The following is a 24,056-nucleotide window of genomic DNA, read 5'->3' as shown; positions in this document are numbered from 1 at the left end:
GCAGCACTTTTTTGTGGTAGCAAATAACTGGAAACAAGTCAAATGCTCATTGATTAGGGATAGTCTGAAAAAAATCATAATACATGTATAGATTGAAATATTACTGTACCAGAAGAAATAATATAAAAACTTAGGAGAAGCATAGGAAGACATATGAACTGATGCAGAGTGAAGTAAACAAAACCAGAAAAACAGTATATACAGGAATACCACAAAGTAAATAACAGTCAACAAACAAATTAAACTAAATTCTGCATAGTTATGCTAATCAAGCTTAGCTCTTCTTTGCAGGGGTGAGGGTTTGAAATATTGCTTATACTGTCAGACATGGTTCATATGTTAAAGGTCAATTTTTCTTAACTACTTTTTTTCTCTTTTTAATCATTATTATAAGCAATAGCTTACTGGATGAGATTGGTAGGATATAGTCAAAAATAAAGGTTATACTTTTTAAAAAGATGTCAATAAAATCAAGATTCTTAAAAAGCTGTTTAGTTTTATTTAATTAAAATTATCCTTTTTATCTCCCCAAATCACCTCTATCTCTTGTGATGTGACCTTTTATATTTATGTGCATTTGGAATATTATACATATATAGGATAAAATGTTGGTCTAAACTTAATTTCTTCCAAACTGCTTTTTAGTTTTCCCAATAGTTTTTTGTCAGAGAACCCTTATCCCATTATTTGGTATCTTTCAATATGAACACTGGCTGCTATGTTTTATTCTGAGTCTTCACCTAATCTTCACCTAATTTTTCCTATTTTTTAAAATCACTGTACTAAGTAGTCTTGATTATTACTTTATAGCATAATTTGAGATATAGTAAGGCTACATTCCCTTCTACCTCTGCTTTTTTAAATTTCCCTTGAAATTTCTTGTGCCTCCAGATAATTTTTTCTTTTAGTCTACTTCTATAAAGCAAACCTGTTGTAGTTTCATTGGCATGGCACTAAATCTGTAAATTTTATATTTATATAAACAGTATCATCATTTTTTATTGTTTTGGCATAGTGGTTGAATCCTGTTGAGTTATCGATCCTTTTGAGTCTCAGTCTTTTATGTAAGATATACATCCTGCATAATCCATTCATTCTAAAGCCATCCCGTCATCCTTCATCAATGTTATTTACTTTTTGCTTGTTTGTTATGGCTTAATCATTAGAAAATTAGTAGACTCGATAGAGGTTACCACTTTCACATGCAACCTTTTCATTTGTTTACTTGCTTAATAATTGCTGTATTCATAAAAGACTCTCAACATATCAAAAAAGGTAGTTTAAAGAACCTGATAAGTTAGGATAGGAGCAGAATTCAGCAAATAGTGATGGATATGTTGAAACTGATGAGATCATTAGCTGTTTGATTTAGAATGGAAGTATTCCCTTGAACCCAATCTTCTCCTAAAAGGACATAAGCTGGTTGATTTTTCTAGCCCAGTGAAATTGATATGAGGTAAAATTATTTTAGGTAACCGTTTATGGAAGATTGATTATAAGGCTTCTTGTTACTAACCAGAATAACAGTCGCCATGGGGAAATTTCAGAGCGTGGCTTGACAAACTTCGCAGGCTTGGTCAAGATCAGTAGTGATGATGTTAACTCACATGTGGGACTTTGCATGTTTGACACTTGAATAAGAATTGTTAGCTGTAGGGGCCAAGTGAAAACCAAAGCATCATTGGTTTCATCTTCGTCATGGATGACCCCCAAATTTGGATTTGATTTGAGAAAGCATAGAACTGCAAATTGAAAGTTTGACGTAGAGGTTTGTAGAGAAGTAAAACAAGAGGAAATTCTGCTGGATTTCAGAGATGTTTGTATGCAATAACCTTTCCATTCTGATTTGGTTCACAGGGGGCGGAGACTAAAAGCGGAATAAAAATGGCCACTCCCAGGGCAGGGGCACCTTCTGGTCAGAAAGGATCTTCCAATGCTACCAGAATTCCAGCGAAAACTTCAGCCCCAAAGACACCTCCGAGTGCTGGTAGGAAAAAATGCCCTAGCATTGAGCCGTAGATGCACCAAGGGTCTCAGTGGATACGAGGCCAGCTTCTTGGGACAATATGGTAGAGAGCAGCCAATCTTCTGCCCCTCTGAATGACCCTCAGGCCCATTCTCTGGGACAGACCTTGGGTGACTTCTTGTTGTTAGCATGCTCAGTTTAGAGAAGAGAGATTCTCTTTGGGGTCAGAGTGACAGGTAGTTACCCATGACTGAGCAGAACAGAGCAGCAAGGCTTATAGACAGTTTGACTGACTGGTAGAGTTTATATAACCTCTTACAGGTGCGCACAGATGAAAGCCAAACAGTCTCCTCAGAGTGGCAGTTTTTGTACAAGCACTCATTCATTCAACAGCTGTTTACTAAGTAAAGGTTATTTTTGGAGCACTATGCTAGGTTAAGACATGGAACTTACAGTCTAACAGTGGGCCTAGTATTATACATATAGATCTATCATAAATGTTCAATTAAGAGAGAATATAGCATAGTGGATAGAACTGGGTTTGATTCCTGCCTGTGACAAATACCAGCAAGTTGCTGAACCTATCAGTATCGAAAGCAAGTCTACAAAAACACAAGTCACAGACCGGTTACACATCTGCATTAATTGCTGAAGGAAATTTCCACACCAGAAGCTCCTGTCAACCATGAAATCACAGATCCAGTCCCAAAAATAAACAATCACTATAATGCCAAAACAAAGTTAAGAGCATGAGAGGTATAAAATGAAAGGTCAAAGGGAAAAAAGATCATTCTCCAATTTTAAAACAGAACTGAGGGACAGCCAGTGAAAAGACAGAGTTTAGAGATGGAGGCCAGCCAATGTCACTGAATTGTAGAATGCACAAGGGGGAATAAAGTATTAAAAGACTGGAAAGGGAGGAAAGGACCATCTGTGAAGGGCTTGAAAAATGCCAAACGGAGGTTTTTATATTTGATCCTGGAGATAATAAGTGGAGGTTAATTAGCTGGAGGGGGGGCAGTGGGGTGGAGGTGACATGGGCAGATCCGAACCCGGCTCCTCTGATGCCAGCCCCTCTACTTTTTCTGACTGTAGCATGATGCCTCCCTTTTAATTAAGGCAGGGTTTGTGTGGTGAGACCACGCACAGAATGTGGGTCCTCATCAGACTGATCTGGATGGCTTGTGCCTGTGTTGTGGTTTGGAGGAGGGCTCTCATGCCAAGGCTTTCTCCCCCTGCACTGCTGGGCAGAACTCTGGCCAAAAGGTCATCATTCCCAGCTTAGGGTAGAGACCCCCCTGGGTCAGGACTCCTCAGGTAGTGTCCTCTTCTATTGGAGAACAAGGGCATGCCTGACTCATCATGCTGCTGGGCTGGATTGCAGGTGTGTCCTGATTTTATGAAAACGCAGCATAGATGAAAGTCCAATCTTTAAAACAGAACAACAATTTGAAAAAATTAGGTGCCAGTTTTCACTGTACAAAGGAATTCATCGCCTAGGGCCCTTTAAATGAGCTGTTCCAATTCAACACCCCCCCCCCCCCGCCCCCCCCCACACACAAAGTGTAACTCTGCATGTTCTTAGTTTGTAGATTATTAACTAATTGGTAGAGAATTAGCACTAGACTAGTAAAGAGGGAAACTGAAGAATGACAGAACTGAGCATGAATGGTCTCTAAGACAATTGTGTGTGCCAACGGGATCATCACTGTAGTTAACCAAAGGTCAGTGCTCCTTGACTTTTGATGAATACAACTATTATACAAAGGAAGGTGGACTTGAGGTGCCACAGGGTCTGGTGGCAGTGACCTAACCTTGCACAGAGAGTAATGACCCCTTTCCTTTCTACTTCCCCTCTCATCAGAGAGCTGGACAACAAGTTCCAAGGCATGGCCCAGACCTGAAGGCAAGCTTGGATGAATCCATTAAATAATCCCTTTATCCCACTGTCAAGCGCTTCCTATACTATGCCCAACTATCTCCTCACCCTCAATTTTAGCTGTTGGGACAACTCTCTGGCCAAGGATTCTCCTTGTGAAGACTTAAAAAAAAAAAAAGACCGCAAAATTAGTGAATTCTATGAATTACTGAATTCTAGAGAGTCCCCGGGGGTGGGAGGAAGGAAGGGTTGGCATGGAGTCCGTTCCAAAGGAATCTGGAAATCAGGTTGACAGAAGCCAAGTACTTTGCAGGCCCCTACAAAGAGACAACTGGTGGTGCAACGGATAGAGCACTGGGCCTGGAGTCAGGAAGACCTGAGTTCAAATTCAACCTCAGGCCCTTACTGACTTTGTGACCCTGGGCAAGACACTTAACCTCTGTATGCTTCAGTTTCCTCAACTAGGAGAGAGTGGAAGGAAGAGAGGGGAGGGAGAGATAATATTAGTGCATACTTCCTAGGGCTGTTGTGAAGATCAAAGGATGTAATTATATAAAGCACTTAGCACTGGTCTTACTGGGTATAACTGGTATTCCTTTGGGGCTGAACACCCTTGTTACAAGGGGCTTGTTCTAGTGCCTAGAACAGAGTAAGTGCTTAATAAATGCTCCTTCTCTGTTCCTTTCTTTCTCTTTCCTTCTTCCCTTTCAGTCAGGCCTGAAGTGAGGTTCTTCAAAAGGAAATTCCATCTTAGCCTATCTTTTGGTGGGGTCAGGAGAAGGGGGAAGGAAGGGAAAGGAAATGAAGAGCAAGGAAAGTGTGCATCATATGACTTCACTACTTCCAAGAGTGTAGAAGTGGTAGGAAACCAGCATTTATTAAGCACCTACTATATACTTGCCACTCTGCTAAGCACTTTACAAATATTATCTCATTTACTGGATAGAGGACATTCCAGGTTGCACAGGAAGGGAAAGCAACCACACTCCCATTCTTTTCTAAACCCTGCTACCAAACTGCTTTAGCAACTAGGTGATGCAGTGAATAGAGCACAGGACCTGGAAAAAGGAAGATCTGAATTCAAATCCAGCCTCAGACATTGACTAGACCCTGGACAAGTCACTTCACCCTGTTTGCCTCAGTTTTCTCATCTGTAAAATGAGCTGGAGAAGGAAATGTCAAACCATTCTAGTATCTTTGCCAAGAAAACACTAAAAGGGGTAACAAAGAGTCAGACATGGCAAACACAACCAAAAAAGGGGGATGGGGGCAGGGCATGAGAATCTTAGAAACCATGTACTCTAAGCTCCTCAAGGCCCAGAGTGGTGAGGGGCTGTGCCCCAGATCTCAGAGGTAATAAATAGCCAAGGAGAGATCTGAATCCAGCCAGTGTCTCCAAACCCAGTGTTCTTTCCACTATAGTATGATGCCTCACCTTGTTTCAGATAAGCGTATCTTAAATAGCTTTCATCACCCATAAGGTAAGAATCACTTCTGTTTGTCCCAGTCCCTGTCTTCTTGTAACCAGACTCTGCTGATTTCAGGTGATGGAGACAGGGATTGTAGGTTGGGATTGTACCTCAGGTTGGTAGAAGTGCACCAATATGACTTCCTCAGACAAAGGGCAACACTCACAAATACACATTAGATTTGCTTGCATTGGCTATATCTTGTACGGCTTAACAGACCCAAGCATGGGAGAGAACCATCCCAGGGAGTGCATTGGAGAGGGTTGTTGGGTTTTAAGGGTTTTAAGTCAGCTAATACTCTCCTTTCTCCTCAGGTGAATCTACAAAATCTGGAGACCGAAGCGGCTACAGCAGCCCAGGTTCCCCAGGGACTCCTGGCAGCCGGTCCCGTACACCCTCTCTGCCCACACCCCCCACGAGGGAGCCGAAAAAGGTGGCAGTGGTCCGTACACCACCTAAGTCCCCATCTTCAGCCAAGAGTCGCCTTCAGACTTCTACAGTCCCCATGCCAGACTTGAAAAATGTCAGGTCCAAGATTGGGTCCACTGAAAACTTAAAACATCAGCCCGGAGGTGGAAAGGTAAGGATCACAGTGCATTTCTCTTGGGTAGTTTCTCAGGCCCCATTGGAAGAATGGACTTTTGGGGTTATCAGGAATATTCTTTTAGCTTGGGACTTTCTCAGCCAATCATAGGCCTGGCAACTTCAAGGTTAGCTTTTTCCTTTTTGTCTGCTAGGTTCCAAGATGGTTCCCAAGACTTTCTTCTCTGATCACCTGACTATTATAACCATTTCTGTGATACACAACCAGGAAAGTGGGTTGAGTTATGTTATCATGAAATTTCCTGATACCCTCTAGGAAAGGCTATAGGTAACGCTGAAAAGTTGAGTGCTGTTCTCCACAAAGAGTAATGACGTTGTTCTTAGAGGGCCCACTGAGACTCCTACTAGTATTATCATTTTGATGTTAGAAGAGAAACCATCAATTTATCTTTGGGTCCCTCTAAATCAAGAGATTCATAGTGTGTGGTGGTGCACAGGAGTTCCTCAGCTTGCCTGGGAGCTGGTCTCTTGTTCACAGTGTGGTAGTTTGGTTTCTGACATGAATTAATAATTGACTTAACAGTAGTTACATTCAAACCCAGATGTTACTTCATTGTTATGTCATCTAAACCAGCACTATTGTTCCTCCACATTTTGGTGAGTTCTGTAGTGGTGTTTTTTGTGCAGAGATCAGCTGGATAAGTTAATCCCTAAGGAGCTGAACCCCAGCCCAATTGCTTACTTAGCCATGTGACCACCATGGTCAAGTGTCCATGCCTCTCTGACTACTGGTTTCCTCTTCTATAAAAGGGGATCACACTTGCCTACCTCACAGCTCTTTTAAAAGGCTGGAGATCTTTGGTTTTATTAAGAGTTATTCCTACGCTGTTGAGCCATTGTGTCTCTAGGAACAAGGATCAAGATGCTCAGGGGTTTTATCTTGAGGCCTGTGTTTGGCTTTTTCCCAGCCTCTTAAAAACTGGATAAATTCTATTGCTCTATCTCACAGAGGAGAAGGGAGATGGGACCCAGACCTAGTGAGGCCTCTGGGTGGGACAGTGGGTTGAGTGCTGGACTAGGAGGCCAGGAAGATCAGAGTCTGAATCCTGTCTCAGACACTTCCTGCCTCTGGGACCCCAGGTTAAATCCCTGAACCTCTCTTTCAGCCTCACTTTCCTCAGTTGTAAAATGATGAGAATAATAGCACCTCCCTCACAGGGTTACTGTGAGGATCAAATGAGATAATAGGTGTAAAGCGTATGGATTGGTCCTGGCTGCTCTTCAAGCTGCCATTTTCCATGCTTCTCTGAAGTTCCCTCGGTGTGGTCACCAGTACTCCTCACTATATCTCCTCTTAGGCCTCTGCTCCTATCTCACTCCCAAGGTTTCACCAGTTTTACTGATGTAATTAAGCAAAAACAAAGCCTCTCCTATTGCCCCCCAATACCTCCCATTTAAAAAAAAAAAGTTACTTCTCCATTCCTTTTTCTTTTCTATTAAGAATACTACTATACCTACTGATGGTGATGATGATGATGATGATAAGGAGAAGGAGAAGTAAATAAGAGGAACCAGTCACTTAATTCTCAGAGCAGGGGAAATACGAAAGCCTCTGTCTCTGGGGTTTGTGCATGGGGAGGCTATGCACAAATTCATACTTGCCTCCCTATCACTTTGCACAATTATCTCCTCTGAATACCTTTGGAGCACAGGCCTATTGTTGTATCTTGCCAGGCAGGAACCAGAGAATCATGTAGGAATAATAATAAAAAACGCTTTTTCAGGCTCCTCCTCAGTTACCCGTTTTGCCCAAAATTCCCTAGCCTTAATTAAAATGAAAAGGCACCATTCCTTATTATAGTGCTTTCGCTGTTTCTGTTTTGGCTTTGGGGTTTTTTTATTGGAAACAAATGCTCTGCACTAGGCTCCTTCTCTCCTTGTCCGGTCTCTGGGCCTTGTTGAAACATCAGGCAAAACCAAGTGACCCAGTTCACAGTCAAGTCCAGATACAATCCTAAGAACTTTACTATCAAAGAATCCTTTGGCAGTTCAGTGGAGACTCCTGTGGGATGGAGTGTTTTCATCCTTATCACTCTGATCCCTGGCTCTTTAAAATTCAAAGCATGAAAATCCGTCTCAGAACTTCTGGGAGTCTTAATTCTTCGAGTACTACCCAGGTACCCAGGTTGCACCCACCTCCCTTGAATATGCACCTGCCTTCCCTTCTGAGTGGTATTGACAGGAGCTTTTGTTTCTGGTCAGCCCACAGAATTTTTCCTTATAGACCTTGGGTGTCTTAGAGGCCAGTTTAGCAGCTTGGCCAACGCTTGCCTAATTCTCTCCCTGCCATCAGCTAAAAGCAGCTGCATGGCCTCTGAAGCCACAAAAGGAAACAAACCTTGCATTGGCCACCCTCGTGGAAGGAGTGGGGCCAAGTTCTCCCACTGAGAGCTTTCTTCCCTCTGCAGTCCCAGCTGCCAGCCTGTGGATGGCAGGCTTGGGCTCAGTGCTGAAAGAGTGATAGAAAATCCTGAAATGAAAGTATCTCCAGAGTGAGGGATAATTCCATCTCATTATGGCATTTGAATTCTCTGGACCAGTTGCACCTGGGAAATGGAGCGTGTTGTGTGGTTACCACCTTAAGTATTAAAAGAGAACAGAGAAGGATGTGGTTTCCGAATTGATAGTTGAAGAAAAAGTGATAATATTTCGCTTCCGTGTTAAGTCTAAAACCTTCAGATTAGGATGATTTTAAAGTGCTTTCTTGTTATTTCTTAAAGGGGATGGAGAGTTAAATCCACATTCATAATATGAACATCCTGAAGGCAGAATCAGGATTCCAATTATTTGGAATATAGGAACAATTAACAATTGTTAATTGGAACAATTAACTCATCATTCCCAGGATTTCTTTAGAATTAGAAGGAGACAGTTCTAAGACAGATGGTAGGAAGTCTGAGATGGGTAACATGTATACTCTGACTGCCTCTCCCAGAGAGACCCCCCTCAAGGTTTTAGTGGATACTCTGAGGGGTTAGGCTGGCTTCTTCTTTACTGCTGTTGGCTTGAGTCCCCAGACTGTTCCCCCCACATTGTTAAGGGCCAGTAACTAGCACCTCAGTTCCATTTAATCACTTAACCATTGGATAGCTCTTTCATAGATCTATTCACTTCAAAGATATAACAAGAATATTTGTATAAGCATTTCCCTCAATACTTCTGGGACATCCTATCTCCTAAACCACCTTGGTCTCTGAGGACAGTAGGCTCAAAATTTAGTTCTATCTCTATATTCAATTGGTCCTGTCAAGTTCATGTCCAACGGTGGCATCCCTGCCAGATGAGTCAGCTTTCCCTAGCACGGGTCCAAAACATACTCCTTGTTCCTTGAGGGGATTAGTGCTACAATGGCTGAAAAAAACTGTCCTGGGATACCAACATGCCCTCAAATTCTCAATGTCATGAAGGCTTCTCACCTTCTACTTGTAACAGAAAAACACAGATGAAAATGCAAAGGAGTGAGACCATGTGGCCTCAGAGAGGGAGAAGTCCCAAAGCTCCCTTTAGACCATATTGTCTCACTGGATGCCACGTGTTTAGTTGTAGAATGAAGACAGTTTAAGAGGAAGTAGTCAGAAGGGACAGGCCTTTCTGAAAGCCCTCCACGCTACAGAGGCTTCTCTCCACCATGTCATTAGCTGAATGAAAGAAGTTATAGAATGTCCACACGGGCCTCAGAGTCCCTCCCCTTACCAAAAAGCAAACTCTGTAAGTAACCTCCACATGGAGAGGAGACAGAGACCAAAGAGCACATGTGCCAGACCACCTCCCCCACCATGACAGATTTATCAGTTTTCACCAAGAGCTTGTCCAGGCTGAATCAAGCCACAGATGCTACAGTTCAGCAGAATATTCAGATGACAGATCTCTAGCTGGTGGTTAATGAGAAGTTAGGGATGGGGTGATGGCTGGATTTAAAGTCAGAAGACAGTGTTTCTGGGCTTCAGTTTCCTCATTTGAAAAATGACTAGCTTTGGTAAAAAGGAAAAATTCTTCTGGAGGCAGCTAGAGTGCTGGGCCTGGAGTTTTGATTGAACTGACTTCAAATCCAGCTTCAGTTCCTAGCTGTTTGACCCTGGGCAAGTCACTTAATCTCTGTTTGCCTCAGTGTCCTCCACTTGTAAAGTGGTGATGATAATAGCACTTACCTCAAAGGGATATTGTGAGGATCGAAGAAGATAATGTTTGTGAAAACCCTTAGCCTGGTGCCTGGGACATCATGGGTGCCTAATACATGTTTATTCCTTTCTCAGAAAGGAGGGAAGAAAGATGACTTGGATAAAGATAAGAGGAATGTTGAGGTGGGAAGGAGGAAAGTAGAAGGAGCTAACTTTGGATAGCTTTGATATTCTTAGGAATGTAGGAGGTGAAGTCGTCTGTCAAGAGTGAAAAGGGAGAGGGATGGAATCTGGGGAATGGAAGAGTTAGAGGAGGTTTGGAACAGCCGTTAAGGGGAACGTGATGGGAAGTCAACAAGAAATCCTGTGACTGTAGTCAAGATAGATTATGAAGGACAAGCCAAAAAGCTGCTAGAATTAATTAAATTTTAATAAAAAGTAAATAATTCTATTAGCTAATAGAATTAAACCACTAGTTTTCAGGATTGCTGGATAGCTCTGAAGGCTGCCTGTTTGAAGCTGGATAACATAAACCTGTGCTGGAGCCATTCAAAATAGTTCCGTTCATTATTCCAGCCATGGTTGGGATCAGAGAAGGAGCATGGTGAGGGTAACTCAAGGTTGGAGATTGGACTGGTTGGCATGATGGATGTCAGTGGGGGCAAGGGAATCAAGGGTGTTGACTAGAATGTTATTGCAATGGCTGATCATAGAGTAAAATGAAGTAAGAAGGCAAGTGAAGACAGAAAGGGGTTGAAGGAGAATGCAGACAGCAAGTCTTGATAAGGGCAAAGAAAAGGTTGAAGGCAGGAAGAAAGGGAGAGAGTGGTAAGGAGGTTTCTGGGTCATAGGAGAGAATCTCAGAGTTCCAAACATGGAAGGTAGAATAGATGATGTCCAAGGTGTGTCTGCACTGAGAGATGGCTGGAGGGAAATAAAGATGAAGGTCATTAGAGTCGAAGAGTTTGAATCATTTTCGAGCCATAATTATTATGTATTAGTATTCACTAGTTTGTGAACATGGATACTTGTCACCAATGAGGATGCTAGGGAAAGAATTAGAACATGAGTCCACAATAGTGTGTCTGGAAGATGAAAAGACCTTCAAAAGACTTTTGAAAATTATTAACAGAGATCAGTAGCTGCAACACATTATTAATGGATGAACAGATTAAGAAGTAGATTAGCATCTTATTCATATTCATCATAGAGGAACACATTAAAGAATGAGTGAGCAAAAAAAAATGGGCATATGGAGAAAGTGAGGGATAGCGGAAGTTATCAGCGTATGTTCTGTTGGTGCCTTTATATGACAAAATGAAGCTGTCTGCTCCTCCTTGGACCTTTTGTAGTTGAATGGACAGGAGCCGCACAGGAGGGGTGGAGATAGGCTGCCATCTGTATTTGAGATTATTCTGAGCACTTGTTGCAATATCCTCACTCTCCACAAGATGGCGATGTTACTTCATGAAAGTTTCTCTCTATGGGTGTGTCTGCATCTGCATATCTTCTGCTGTTCTCTCTTTGTCCATCTCTGTCTCTGTCTTTCTCTTCCCCATCAACATCCTTTTCTCTCCCTCCTTCAGTTCACTATAATAGTAAACTGAGTTCTAGTTGTCATGTTTAACGTATTAATTAAAGCTTTCGTTTTCCTGGCTATAATTAAAAAAAACAAAACCCAGAAGAGAGGAGCAGGACATTCTTGTGTTCTTTTCTCCAAAAGGAAATGAACTGAAGCTGTTTGCTTGGGGCGTGGGAGGGTTTTGGAGGGTGGATAGTACTTAGGTAGCCCTCTGATGATTGGGTTTTTTAATGGATCAACTGCCCTGGTTAAAAAAAAAAGACTTCTAACCAATGCTTTTATAAAACTTAGTTATATATGTCTACACCCATCCCCCTTACCTCTCCTCTTCTCCTCTGCTCTGGTCCCCAACCCTCTGGTAGCTATGAAGAGGTCCATTGGAAAGACATCAAAATAATAGGAAGAAGAGGCTGAGAGGACAGTGATCTATCCCTCACAAGAACCAAGGTTCAGAGCTTTGGGTTTTTTTAGACACTTTGGATATACTTCACATTTGTATGGGAGGTTAAGTTCCTAGATATATAAATTGAGTTTTCAGTTAACTTAACTCATTTTCAGGGCACCCAGGGAAGTTTCTTTTTAAGGGAATCCTGCTGGGAATCATTTGAAAAAGCAAATATTTTGATAAAAGTTAAGTTGGTAGCTCTTAGCAGATTGGGGTTTTATCTAATGAGCTGGCCTAAATTGGGGTGCATCTGTGGTGGGAGAAAGGTCTCTTGTGTTTCAGCTTTAGTTCAAGCATAACTTCCCCCATCAGGTCACTTCGCTGCTGAGAATGTCTTTGGTTTTGATAGGACAAGATTTTGGCAGGTAACATTGACTGATTGTGTTGTCATTGTCGAGTTCTGTGCCCTCCTCCCCATGAGGTCATTTGGAGTTTTCTTGGCAGAGATACTGGTGTGATTTGCCATTTTCCTTCTCCAGGTTATTTGATAAACGAATAAATTGAGGCAAACAGGATTAAGTGACATACCCATGGTCACACAGTTACTAAGTGTCTGAGGCTGGATTTGAACTCAGGTCCTCCTGACTTCCAGACCCAGTGTTCTATCCACTGAGATGCCTAACTGCCCTCGACTGGCTATAGTTTTTATTAAAGCCACACGTAAACATGTGCACAATTGTAGAAGCTTAACCTAACTTAACCAAGGTTTGACCTTGCTCCTGAATGATTTTGAAAATCATTAATAGCGATGACAGGCAACAACACATTACTAATGGGATTATGAAAGATGAACAGATTAAAGAAATGTGAAACAAAAATAGATGGGCACATGGAGAAAGCGAAGGATAACTGAGGTTATCGGCCTATATCGGGAAAGTGAAGCAGTCTGCTGTTGGTTGGACCTTCTGTGGTCTACTGGTGAGAGGGACTGGACGAGAGCTAGCAAGGAGACTTCACACCCCTGGGGTGTAGAGATCTGGGTGAGAGCAGAGGTGGGAAGAGGGGTCTGCTGGTAGAAATCATAGATATGGAACACTAGTGCTGGAAGTACCCAGATCAGCCTGACCTGTGCTTTACATCCTCATTTCATGGTACCCCCATCCCTATGTCTCTCCTGCTCCCAAGAAGTGAGCATTCTTAGGGATACAAGATTGTATGGGAAGGTCTAGTCCAGGCTAAAGTAGCCCTGGGAGATCTGGACTGACATCTCAACCAGAGGAAGCAAAATCCAGTCCAGGGGCCAGAAGCGAGGCTTCATCAGTGGGGGGATAGGCTGGACTCTAGAGATGGCTGGACTTCCAAGGCTGGACAGACCCACTGAGGAAAGACAGGCCATTTCAGCAGCAGATGTTATCACAAAGTCTAAGCAAGTGGCTAGTGAGCATCAGGCAAGTCTCACATTGAGCACATTTGGACATCTTGACAGGTGAGTTCAGTTAGGCTAGCCAATAATAAGCAAAAGCCTGAACAGGCAGGCAGTCATGGAACCATGGAATCTAGAAGTTGGAAAGGACCTCAGAAGTTATGCATCCAGCCCACACACCTGAGCAGGAATTCCCTTCCTAACATCCCTGACAAGTTAGTCATCCAGCTTCCCCTGGAAAATCTCCAGTGATAAGGGAACTCACTTCCTCCCAAGGTAAGACCATTCTGCATTTGGATAGCTCCTTCCATCATGAAAATTCCTTAAGCTTAATACCTCATTTTCTCTAATTCATTTGTTGGCCTACTTTATTCCCTTGTAAATTCAGAAGTCTATTTTTAAAACTGACATGCCTGTCACTTATAAATAAAAATTCAATCCCACGTTAAAAGATAATTCTTTTTTTCATCTAGAATACCTTAAAGTCTGAGGGTGGCATAAATAGGAACCTCTGCTAGGAAGATAATAAGCACTGAAATAGGAGCCAGGAGTCAGTTCAAATCTTTGCCCTGCCAACTAACTGTATGTATGACTTTGTACCTAAAATGGAGGTGGTTGGAGTAGATGGTCTCCAAGAGCATTTGTTACAGTCTATGAATCTAGAATCAACTACTCGACTAACTTCAAAAGTGAGTATGTGAACATCTGTTCTTGAAAATTCTTACTGCAAAGCTGTGTTGATGTTAGTATAAACCTCTCCTAATGGCTAAAGTTATCCAAAAATAGAATAATGGGCTACTTTGGAAGGCAGCGGTTCCCACACACACACCCCCTTCCCTGCCCAGGAGAAGTCTTCAAGCAAAGACTGCATGGGAAAATGTAAGCTATGTTGTTGTTGTAGCTGTTGTATGGGTGGAGAAAGAAGAGTCTTGTTTCTGGCTTGGACAAGATCGCCACTGTGGATCTGTGCTCTGTGATTCTGTAAATTGACACTGGCCAAGCGTAAGAAAAGGAGCTGGGTTTTAATTTGGGTGTGCTAAGGAATACTATTTTTGTAGCAAAAGTATGTCAGTCTGCTCAGTTTGGTTGGGTAAAGAGAGAGAAGTATTGAGGATAGTGAGAAACGCAAGATCTAGGATAAAAGCCAGAAAGTCTGGGTTCTAGTAGCTTCTCTCCAGCCCTGTAGCCTTGGGCAAGGCTTTTTCTCCCTTTCTCTTTCACGGGAAGGGGGTAGACTAGATAATGCCTAAGCTCCCAAGATACTGTGATATTCTGTGATTCCATGATAAGAATTAGTTCAGTAAGAACATATAGTTGCTGTTGATCAGTGGTTCGCTTGTGTCTGACTCTTGGTAACCCCGTGGACCATACATAGTATGGCCAGTGCTGTCTGTGGGGTTTTCTTGGCAGAGATCCTGGAGTGGTTTGCCATTTCCTTCTCCAAAACACATGGTTAGTACTCCTCAACAATCACTCCAATTTGAGGTTATGGAAAAGCTCCATTTTGTCTCCTTATGTTGCAAACTGGTTTCTTTTCAGCCTTAAATCAGAGAGGTTGATGGGTTCAGAGTGCACAATGAGACATATTTTTTGGACATGGCCAATTCAGGAATTTGTTCTGCTTGACCATGTATATTTGTTACAAGAGTGTCACACACATACACACATACTATTTTTTTCCTTTTCTAATAGTGGGGAGACAGAAAATAAATTTGTGTTAAGTCAAAACAAAATAAACAAAAAAAAAAGAGTACCCCTAAGAAGACAATGAGAAAAAGCTTATTCCCCATGAAAAGATATGGAAATGTAGCTCCCACCCTTCCTCCCAAATGTGGTCTTGAATTACGAACACTGTATAAAATGCCAGTCTTAGTTGATGTGTCAATTTTGCTAGATCCATCTGTGTGGTATATGGGAGAGCAAAAGGATGAGTTACGTAGGCGATGTAAAAACAAAACATATCAGTATTTTTAAGAGGGCAATGGAGAGGTACGTGGTGACCATAATATTAACTAATAAAGGATTACAAAGAAAAAATATATCTGATGTCAAACTACGCCTGTCCCCCGTTTTCTTTCCCCGTGCCAGCTTCATCTATACAATGTAAAGCAGCTCTTGGTCTCTGCCTCCAACAACAGAGTCACAACAGATTTGACACAACAGGATTTACTAGACTGTCTGAAGTGAATGGAGGATCAAGTACTGAGACTTAGAGCCTGTGCTTAAAGCTCCCCCAGATTTTCCACAGCCCGTGTTTCTCCAAGCACCCATTTCATGGCCAGCATCAGTGACACCCCAAAAATAGTATGGTGGGATAAACCCAGAATTTGAAGTCAGAAGAACTGTTATAGATGACTTGGATAAAAGCTAAGGTGATATGCATGTCCAATTTGTAAATGACAAAAAACTTGGAGGGGCAGTTAACACTCTGTTGCATGACAGGATCAGGATCCAAAAGGCTGAATTCAATAAATCAAATTCAATTTAATAGGGTTAACTTAACCCAGTTCATTTGGATTCAAAAGTTAACTGAAAAGGACCAGGTCTGGCAATCAGGAAATCTGAATTCCTATTCCAGTCAGTAGGAAGCAGACGTGAGTCCGCAGAACCGAAATCTCTGCCTTCAAATTCTAGTGTTTAGTCTTCTCCAGGGCTCACTTTCCTTATTTGTAAAAGGAGGAAGCTGGACTAATTGAGCTTTCAGGTCCCTTTCTGATTTACAGTAAAAGACCTTAGGATAAATTACAAAAGGCAGGGTTCGGCTCTGAAATTTTCTGTGTTAGGAAAATAGGAAAAAAAGTGGGTGAGCTGCCTCAGGAGAGAGTGAGCTCCTCTCACTGTGTGCTGGTGAATGTTTAACAACTGGCTCTCCAGAAAGAAAGGAAAAAAAGTGTGTAGGACAGACACACTTAAAAGTTTCATCTGCATTTGTTAACATTTTCCCCATCCATTTCTTAAGCCTCAACAGTAAAATCAAGCCCTCGTTTGTAGCATTTGATGATTTCCAACATGTGAATGCTTACACTGGAGTCAGCACAGCCTTTGTTAAGCCCTCTGCCAAAGGTCTTGAAGCAGAGGCTGCGTATCCATCATGTTGGAGACATGGTAGAGAAGATTCCTGTTAAGGTACAGGTTGGGCTAGGCAACTTCTGATGTTGTCGTGGTCCCAGCTGGCAAGTTCAGAAAATTCCAAAGCCTGACAAATGGAGCATGCACTGCTTGGTCTGCTTGCTTAGACTTTATTCAAGAATACGCAAATGTAGAAGTCAACAGTCTCCAGATGGATCTAAGTCGTAGCAAGGGCTCTGTATGGTGTGCTTTACCCCCAGAACCCTCTCAGACCCCCAGGATGCAACATCCAGACCTGGGAGTTTGTTCTGTATCCTACTGGTCACCTGTTACATTAGAGAAGTCTTCCTTGATGGGTGAGGGGAAGTGTGTGGCTACATAGGGATGCTATACCAAGGATCACATGGCAAAGAGGACCTGGCCCAAATTCAATCCCATACCAGGGATGGTTTTATAGATGGTTTTCTCCACCCTAGGGTCAAGTACTAGGCATAATCCCAGGCCTAGGTGACCTGTGCAGGGTTGGGGATAGCGTGAGCCTCTGCCTACTTCCACAACAGATATTCCTTCCAATTCTCAGGTTCTATGATTCCATCTGTGTCCTAACTCTGCTGCTTATGAATTGTTTGACCCTGGATGAGTCCCTTAATCTCTGTTAACCTCCATTTACATTTATGTAAAATGGAGATCCTAAAACTATCTATATACCTCACAGAGTACTTGTAAGTAAAGCACTTTTAGAGTACTGCCCTCCCACTCCTCAATCTATGGTACTGTATAATCCCTCTGTATGCGTCTGTGTGAATTTTGGGGGGAAGGGGTAAAGGGCAAGGAAGAAGGTTGTGAGGAGCACTGCCCACTGAGGAAGAAAGAATAGGGAAAATAACTTCATTTCTTTAAGAATACTGAAGGGATGGGAAACAGGGAGAAAGAGTTCAACCTTAATACTACAAAGGGAAGGAAGCCTTTCTTTTTTCCAAGTTTCCTGAGAAAGTTTCACAGCTCTATTTGTCTTCTCAATTAGATGCCCTTTGCATTCTATCCATCAGGTCGTTGCCATTTAAATTCTATCCTGTTGGTTTTATCCAGAGCAATAATGATAATAAGGCAGGCTTTTCTGTATGGGATGGATCTTTGGAACAGGAGCAGGTTTTGGAGTCAGAAAGTCCTAACTGTACCAGTCATTATCTGGGTATCATCCCTTAGGGAAACCCCTTTTTATATGCAGGACTCAGTTTCCTCACCTGAAAAGTGAAGGTGCTGGACTGAGATGAACTCTGGGGTCCCTTCTACCTCTAAATCCATGTAATCATTTGTCTGTGTGTATATTTCTGAAAAGTTGTACATAAAGTTGTATATAAAATGAATTCCAGTTTCAAATATATAAGATCTTGCCATTTCATGGAAGCCTTTTTCACAGCGCTCGTGATGGCCCAGCACTCAAAACATACCTGATTTTGTAAATCCATATTTTCACCTATTATTTTTTTCTTAAAGTGAAGTCCCCCTCCTTGAAGTATCCAGCGATGAATGTCTTTGCAGGATGGCTCCTCCACGCTGAGGAGGATGAGGACTTAGTGCCTCTAACCACTTATTGGCTGTATGTGCTTTTCCAGGTTGTCATTAGAAACATGGGAGGCACCGCCTTTCAAAGATTTTTCCTCCCAGGCAGCTCCTGTCGGATCGGACCAAGACCTCCTTGGTGGATCCAGAAGAAGCAGGATGGGCAGTGCCCATTGGCAGAGAAATCGCTGCCTCTGGTGCCGAGGGGGCCTCCTCCAGCTCAGCCTCAGGGAAGCGGCAGTAGCTAATGCTACCTTTCCTTGTTCCCAGTGTTGGGAGACCTGAGTGCTGTAGGGCAGAGGGCTCAGTGCCTGTGTGCTGTGTGACTCATCTTCTTTTCTGGCTATCAAAGGTGCAGATATTTAATAAGAAGCTGGATCTTAGCAACGTCCAGTCCAAGTGTGGCTCAAAGGATAATATCAAACACGTTCCAGGAGGAGGCAGTGTGAGTACCTGCACCCCGTCAATGCACCCTACTGTGATTTATTAGAAGTAGTATGAATCTCTACATGCCTGTGTCTGTGAGACTTAAATAAAAAAGAAAAAGTTTTCTTAACATTCAAATTCCTGGCTCCTCAGCCATTTCTGACAAAGGGGGTTCCCGGGTGGTGCAAGCACTGTGTTTGGTGTCAAAGAACCTGAATTCAAATCCTGGACTTGCCACATGCTGGCAAGTCATCTAACTACTCTTGGCCTCAGTTTCCTCAACTGTAAAATAGGAAGGTTGGGACTGGAAAGTCTGTAAGGTCCCTTCCAGATCTGAATCTGGGATCCTGTGATTCCTTGATCCCTATCTTCATGCCTACTGCTCCTAGAAGTGTGAGTTTCCTCCACATACACACACAAGAAGCATGGGGACTGCTTGGGTGGTAGCTAAGATAGAGATGAGGGAAAGAGATGCTTTGGGGTCATCTATACAAAAAGAAAGTTCAACTCTTAAAGCATAATTAAGAAAATGCTAGCAGACCTCATTGCAGACCCCTGGAGAAACAGTCATTATTGTAAATTGTTACACCACTGCCCAAGGACATTGGGATAAGAGAGTTGGAAATACTGATGCCTCATCTGGCCCATCGACCACATTAGTCAACCAGAGGAATTTAAGGCCCTTATGTCCTTCAGCAACCCCGGGGGCACCTGGCAAATATTCACTGATGATGTTAAGAACTATTTAATTTCTCACCCATGAAGCTCTTCTCTGAAGCTCCTCATAGAGCCATTTCCAAGGAACCAGCTCAAGTAGTCCCAGGGGTGCTGCTCCAGCCTAGGCCCAGCTGCCATCAGTCAGTCCTAAGGAGGAAGGGTTTTCTCCCCTACCTTCTTCCTGAGGAATAAGGGCTCTAGTGGTGGGGAGGGTGGATCCCTTTGTCAAATTTAGCATTTGGGTGAGGAGCCACTGGAATTTCAGTTTGCCCCATGGTATCAGCCATGTCTCATGCTTTGGATGGGGCAGGCATAAATCGCTTGTTCCCTTGGCATAAGCAAAGACCAGCTGTCAGCCAGCTTTGTCCTCTTCCCGCTTTTGCAAGGAGAGAAGAGGCATCTGGGGCCTGCCAGGCCTATGCCAAGGCCAGTTCTTCCCTTTTGCTGGTGGAGAGAGTACAGATGGGGAGCAGCCCCAATGTAAGTTCAGGAAAGCTGAAGCCTTCAGATATATAGCATTTGAGATATGAGTGTGGAAATACTGCTTGGGGGCCCATGCCCAGCTTCCCAAGAGCACTGCCATGAGGCTGGCATTCTTATTTCTGATTGGTCTTTGGGTGGCACTGTTGTCACCCAAACTTTGGCTTAAAGTGTCCCTGCTCTCCTTCAATCCCACCCAGGCCCTGGGGCTGTCACCCAGCTAATAATCTGTCCACAAATATCTAAAGGGCATCAAGGGAGTCTAACTATTTTAAAAAACCCTTTTGGGGAAAAGCAATAGCATTATGGATACCTCATTTATCCAGTTTGTGAATTTTCATCTGGTTCTGCAGGCTTGCTGCCTGTGCAGCCTTGGGGCCTTGGTCTTCTTATCTGGAAACTGAGAGGGTTAGGCAAGAGGATCTCTGAGGACCCTTCCAGCTCTGAATTCTGTGCACCTATATGAATATCAGCCACTATTATCATCTGCCTCATCCTGGGTCATGCATGTCAGGTTTTCCTGAAGAAGGGCATGCCTGTACATTGCAGACGTTACCGATCTGACCACCATGATGCATTGTCTGGGGGGCCCAGCCTCCCAGGCCTGTTACTTTCCTGAGAACTCTTATCTGTACTGTAGGGCAGCATAGAATATTGATTCTTGCTTTGTGCTACTGATATCCTACCCCGAACAACCTAATGCCGACTTCCTGCTGTTAAACCTTGTTACCAAATGCTCACCCTGGCACCCAGCAGCTGTTGCATGGCATTGTTGCTAACGCTTCTCACCAGTATCTGTTGTCACCTCCCAACCACCCCCTTCCTTCATCCCTCTCAACCTCTGCTGCTCTATAAGAAGAATGTGCAAAAAAAAGCATCTCGAATCCATGATGATGGACTCCAGTGTATATGCTTTGGGCTTTTAGCTTACAATGTTGGATGAAACGAATTTAAGGAGTAACCATCCCAAACTGCAGATCCAGGATAAGAAGGCTATTCTCGCCAGCTTGAGTTGGGTTAGTGAAGAGGGTCAGAGTCATGTCCTAACTTGGTCATTGTAGGAGAGAGGCCAGGGTCAAGGGGTTCATCTCCATATAAGGAGTTTTGCTCAGTGTCAGAGCATAGGATTTTAAAGCTTATTGAAGGTCTATCTTGCCAGTGCCCAGCTACTACCTACTACAAGGGGTAACTAGTTGAAAAGTGTGGATGGCTCCATTCATCCCATTCCCATTACTGGGATAAATAAATAAATACATCATAATCCATGCCCTAATGTATGGTTGTAGGTTAGGAACATCTTTTTTTAATTTGTTTTTTAATTATTGTCATTCTAAGAAGCTTCAGTTCCCAGAACATCTGGGAATATCACCAAAGATTTGATCCTTGGGCTCCCAGTCTTCTTGTCAGGGTCAGCTGGTGACCTGACTGTACTCATAATTGTGGGTTGACCCTTGTAAGGGATTGTCCACCTGACAAACTCCCTTCTTGGTTTTATATTCTGTCCCTTGGCAGGTAACCACTGTTTCTTCCCATGACTATCAAGCAGAAAACATTTTTCCTGATGGAAGGACTACAGGCTGGGGAAATTCTGACCTCCTATAAATTGTGAGCCTCAATTGGAATTATTTTGTCTGCAGAGTTGGGCAATCTTCTGGGTGGCCCACAGCAGTTGTCCCCATGGGTGGTCCAGAGGGTGGTCTGAGGAGCAGCAACAGAAGTGGTTTCTGGCACCAAGCTACCTACCCTCTGACTCCAGCTGCTGACAAGTTCATATTCTCAATATCTCTCTCTCTCTCTCTCTCTCTCTCTCTCTCTCTCTCTCTCTCTCTCTCTCTCTCTCACCCCCCCCAATTCTCTCTCTCCCTCACTCCACTTCTCTCCTCTCCTTTTCCCCTCTTCTCTCTCTTCCTTCATCCATCTCCCCATTTCTCTTTTTATCTCCCTTCCCTCTTTCTCTTTCCCTCCCTCCCTTTTCCTCTTTCTCCTCTTTTCTCTCTCCCCCCCATCTCTCCCTCTTTCCCCTTCCCTCTCTTTTTCTCCCTCCCTTCTTCTGATTTAGATTTTTCCATCAAAGCTTCAGGGAAGAAGCAAGCAGGAAATCAACCCACCTGCCCATGGTTGGGGAAGAGACAGTCCCCTGCACAGAACCTTAGTGCTGTGGGTGTGGCCAGCTGGAGCACAGTTAGGGCTGTTGCCGCCCTCAGCTCTGTCTCTTTGATCCTCCTTGATCCTGCCCTGATCCCCACCCCCAGCCATGCAGTGTTCCTACAGGGACAAGAGCCAATATTTATTCCCACCTCTCTCCACTGTTTTCTTCCCAGCCCTAAAGCCTGGATAAGGCCTCATCCCCAAATATTTCATTTAACAGATATTTATTGCCCAAGCCAAATTTTTCATCCTGGCTTTAAGTTATCTGTTGCCCTTCTACCCTCCACCATTCACATTCTCCCATCAGCCTCTGCCACCCTTGCCTTTCTTGCCCAGGCTAAAAGAAACATCAGCCTTGATCACTGATACCCCTCTGTGACCTTAGATATACATATACACATGGTGGTGTGTGACTAAGAACTCTCAGTAAGGAGCCTGACGTTGTGGATAAAGGCTGGGCCTTGGGGGCAGTAAGGTGGGGGTACCAGTATGGCCTCTAACTCACTCCGCTTGGGTAATCTCTCGTGTCTCCCACCATTCACTAAGACTACAAGTTCTAGATAAGCTGCCAGTCTGTATTGGCAGAGGATGCCAATATACTGGGAATTCCTCATACTTCTGAAAACATAGATGTGGATCCAAAAAGCCCACCACCAGGCTATTTGTCCAATCGATCACTGAAATATCATATTATGGTGAAAATGTGATTCACATTCAAAGCACCGGGAATGGAAAGTTTGGGATAATTGAATTTGCTCATTAATGAGAGTACAGTACAGAGGCTTTTTTTGCTTCAATGTCATTGTTAAAAACTTTCCTGTTAGGACATGGTCTTGCCTAACATGATTGCCTCTTTTCTTGGTGACCAGAGCCCTTGTAGGGATTTTAGCCCTTGGCAGTGAGGGAGTTGGCCAGGAAAGCCTGAGGTTACTTCCAGCTCTAGAACTATAGCAGCCATGCACACAATAGATAGGGCACAGGACTTGGAATCAAGAAGACCCAAGTGCAAATCTGAACTCAGATGCTTGCTAGCTGTGTCACACAGGGCAAGTCATATCTCCGTTGTCTGCCCCAGTAAGAACTGAAATGGAGAAGATAAGAGCACCAACCTCATAGGGTCGTCATGAGGATAAAGTGAGATCGATCACATTATAAAGTGCTTTACCAACTTTAAAATGCCATACAAATGCGAATGATGACTATTATTATGGTCCTAATATTTGACCAGTTCTTGGTGTATAAGACAATGGAGGTAGATTGAGAAGGTCTGAGGGATTGGACTGAATCTTTGGTAATTCCAGGCCTGCCCCAGAAGTACCGTTTTGGAGACGTGGCTCCTCGAGAGCCTGGGTTCTTTTCCTTTGATTTGTCCTTTCTCCAGAAAGGTAAAGACTGGAGGTGGGGGAAAGACCTTGAGTTCTTGAGGTTAGGCAGTCAGAAACTATTTCTTTTAACCCAAGTCTCTGTTCCCAATTTGTTTCGCTATTCTTACTGGATACCGTTAGCACCTTACAGGTTGGGGTTTTTTTAGGGGGGATGGAGCACCCTGAAACGGTGAGCCTGAGGAACCCAAAAGTAAAGAAGTGAGGATGAACCTCATTCACCTCATAGTTTCATGGTGAAAAATAACTTTGCAAACCAGAATTGAAACGTTTCTCTCTCCTGGAGCTGCTCTCAGCCTGCTCACACTGGTTATTATAATGGTCTAAAAGCCACTTCTCCTTATAGGAACCATCAGTTAAGTAAACCCTTAAGTGGAGAGCAGAGATGTCAAACTGATGGTAAATTACCGATGTGTGAGTGTGTGTATATGTACATACTCATACTTGTACACATACGTACATATACATTATATGTTTATATGCATACACACACAAAAACAAGGAAGGGCAAAAAGAATGAGGACAGAATAGGAAAGAAAAAGATGCAGGCAAAGGAATCCATGGGATCTTCATCATGGCATGTATGAACTATGTTTCAACATCAAGAAACAGTCCCACCAAGAGTGGTGGCCATGACTCCCCACCTGCCTCCTCCCAGCCAACCTCAGTGCTGCACACACACTGTCCTAGGTAGGTCCCAGTCCCCAAGGTTGAGCTTGTTGAGAACTGACAGCAGTCATCTCCCTCTCAAGGGAGTGGGGTAGAGAACCCAGGAAGACCCCTCAACTTCCCACCATTCCTTGCTTCTAGATGGCAGCGAGGCCTACCAGGGTGGGGGAGAGCACA

The 24,056-nt window shown here is 43.4% G+C and overlaps 1 protein-coding gene across 3 annotated transcripts in view; it reads left to right on the top strand.

The window, feature by feature from the left end:
- Nucleotides 1-24,056, top strand: part of MAPT (microtubule associated protein tau) — a 164,339-nt gene that overhangs the window by 119,943 nt on the left and 20,340 nt on the right. For all 3 annotated transcript variants that reach the window (XM_072645931.1, XM_072645932.1, XM_072645933.1), the window contains exons 9-11: nucleotides 1,858-1,987; nucleotides 5,629-5,894; nucleotides 18,410-18,502. In XM_072645931.1, the coding sequence (XP_072502032.1) occupies nucleotides 1,858-1,987; nucleotides 5,629-5,894; nucleotides 18,410-18,502 (489 nt within the window). The remainder of the gene's footprint in view (nucleotides 1-1,857; nucleotides 1,988-5,628; nucleotides 5,895-18,409; nucleotides 18,503-24,056) is intronic.

The sequence above is a fragment of the Notamacropus eugenii genome, chromosome 2, assembly GCF_028372415.1.
Source record: "Notamacropus eugenii isolate mMacEug1 chromosome 2, mMacEug1.pri_v2, whole genome shotgun sequence".
NCBI lineage: Eukaryota > Metazoa > Chordata > Mammalia > Diprotodontia > Macropodidae > Notamacropus > Notamacropus eugenii.
This window is presented reverse-complemented; position numbering and strand designations above follow the sequence as displayed.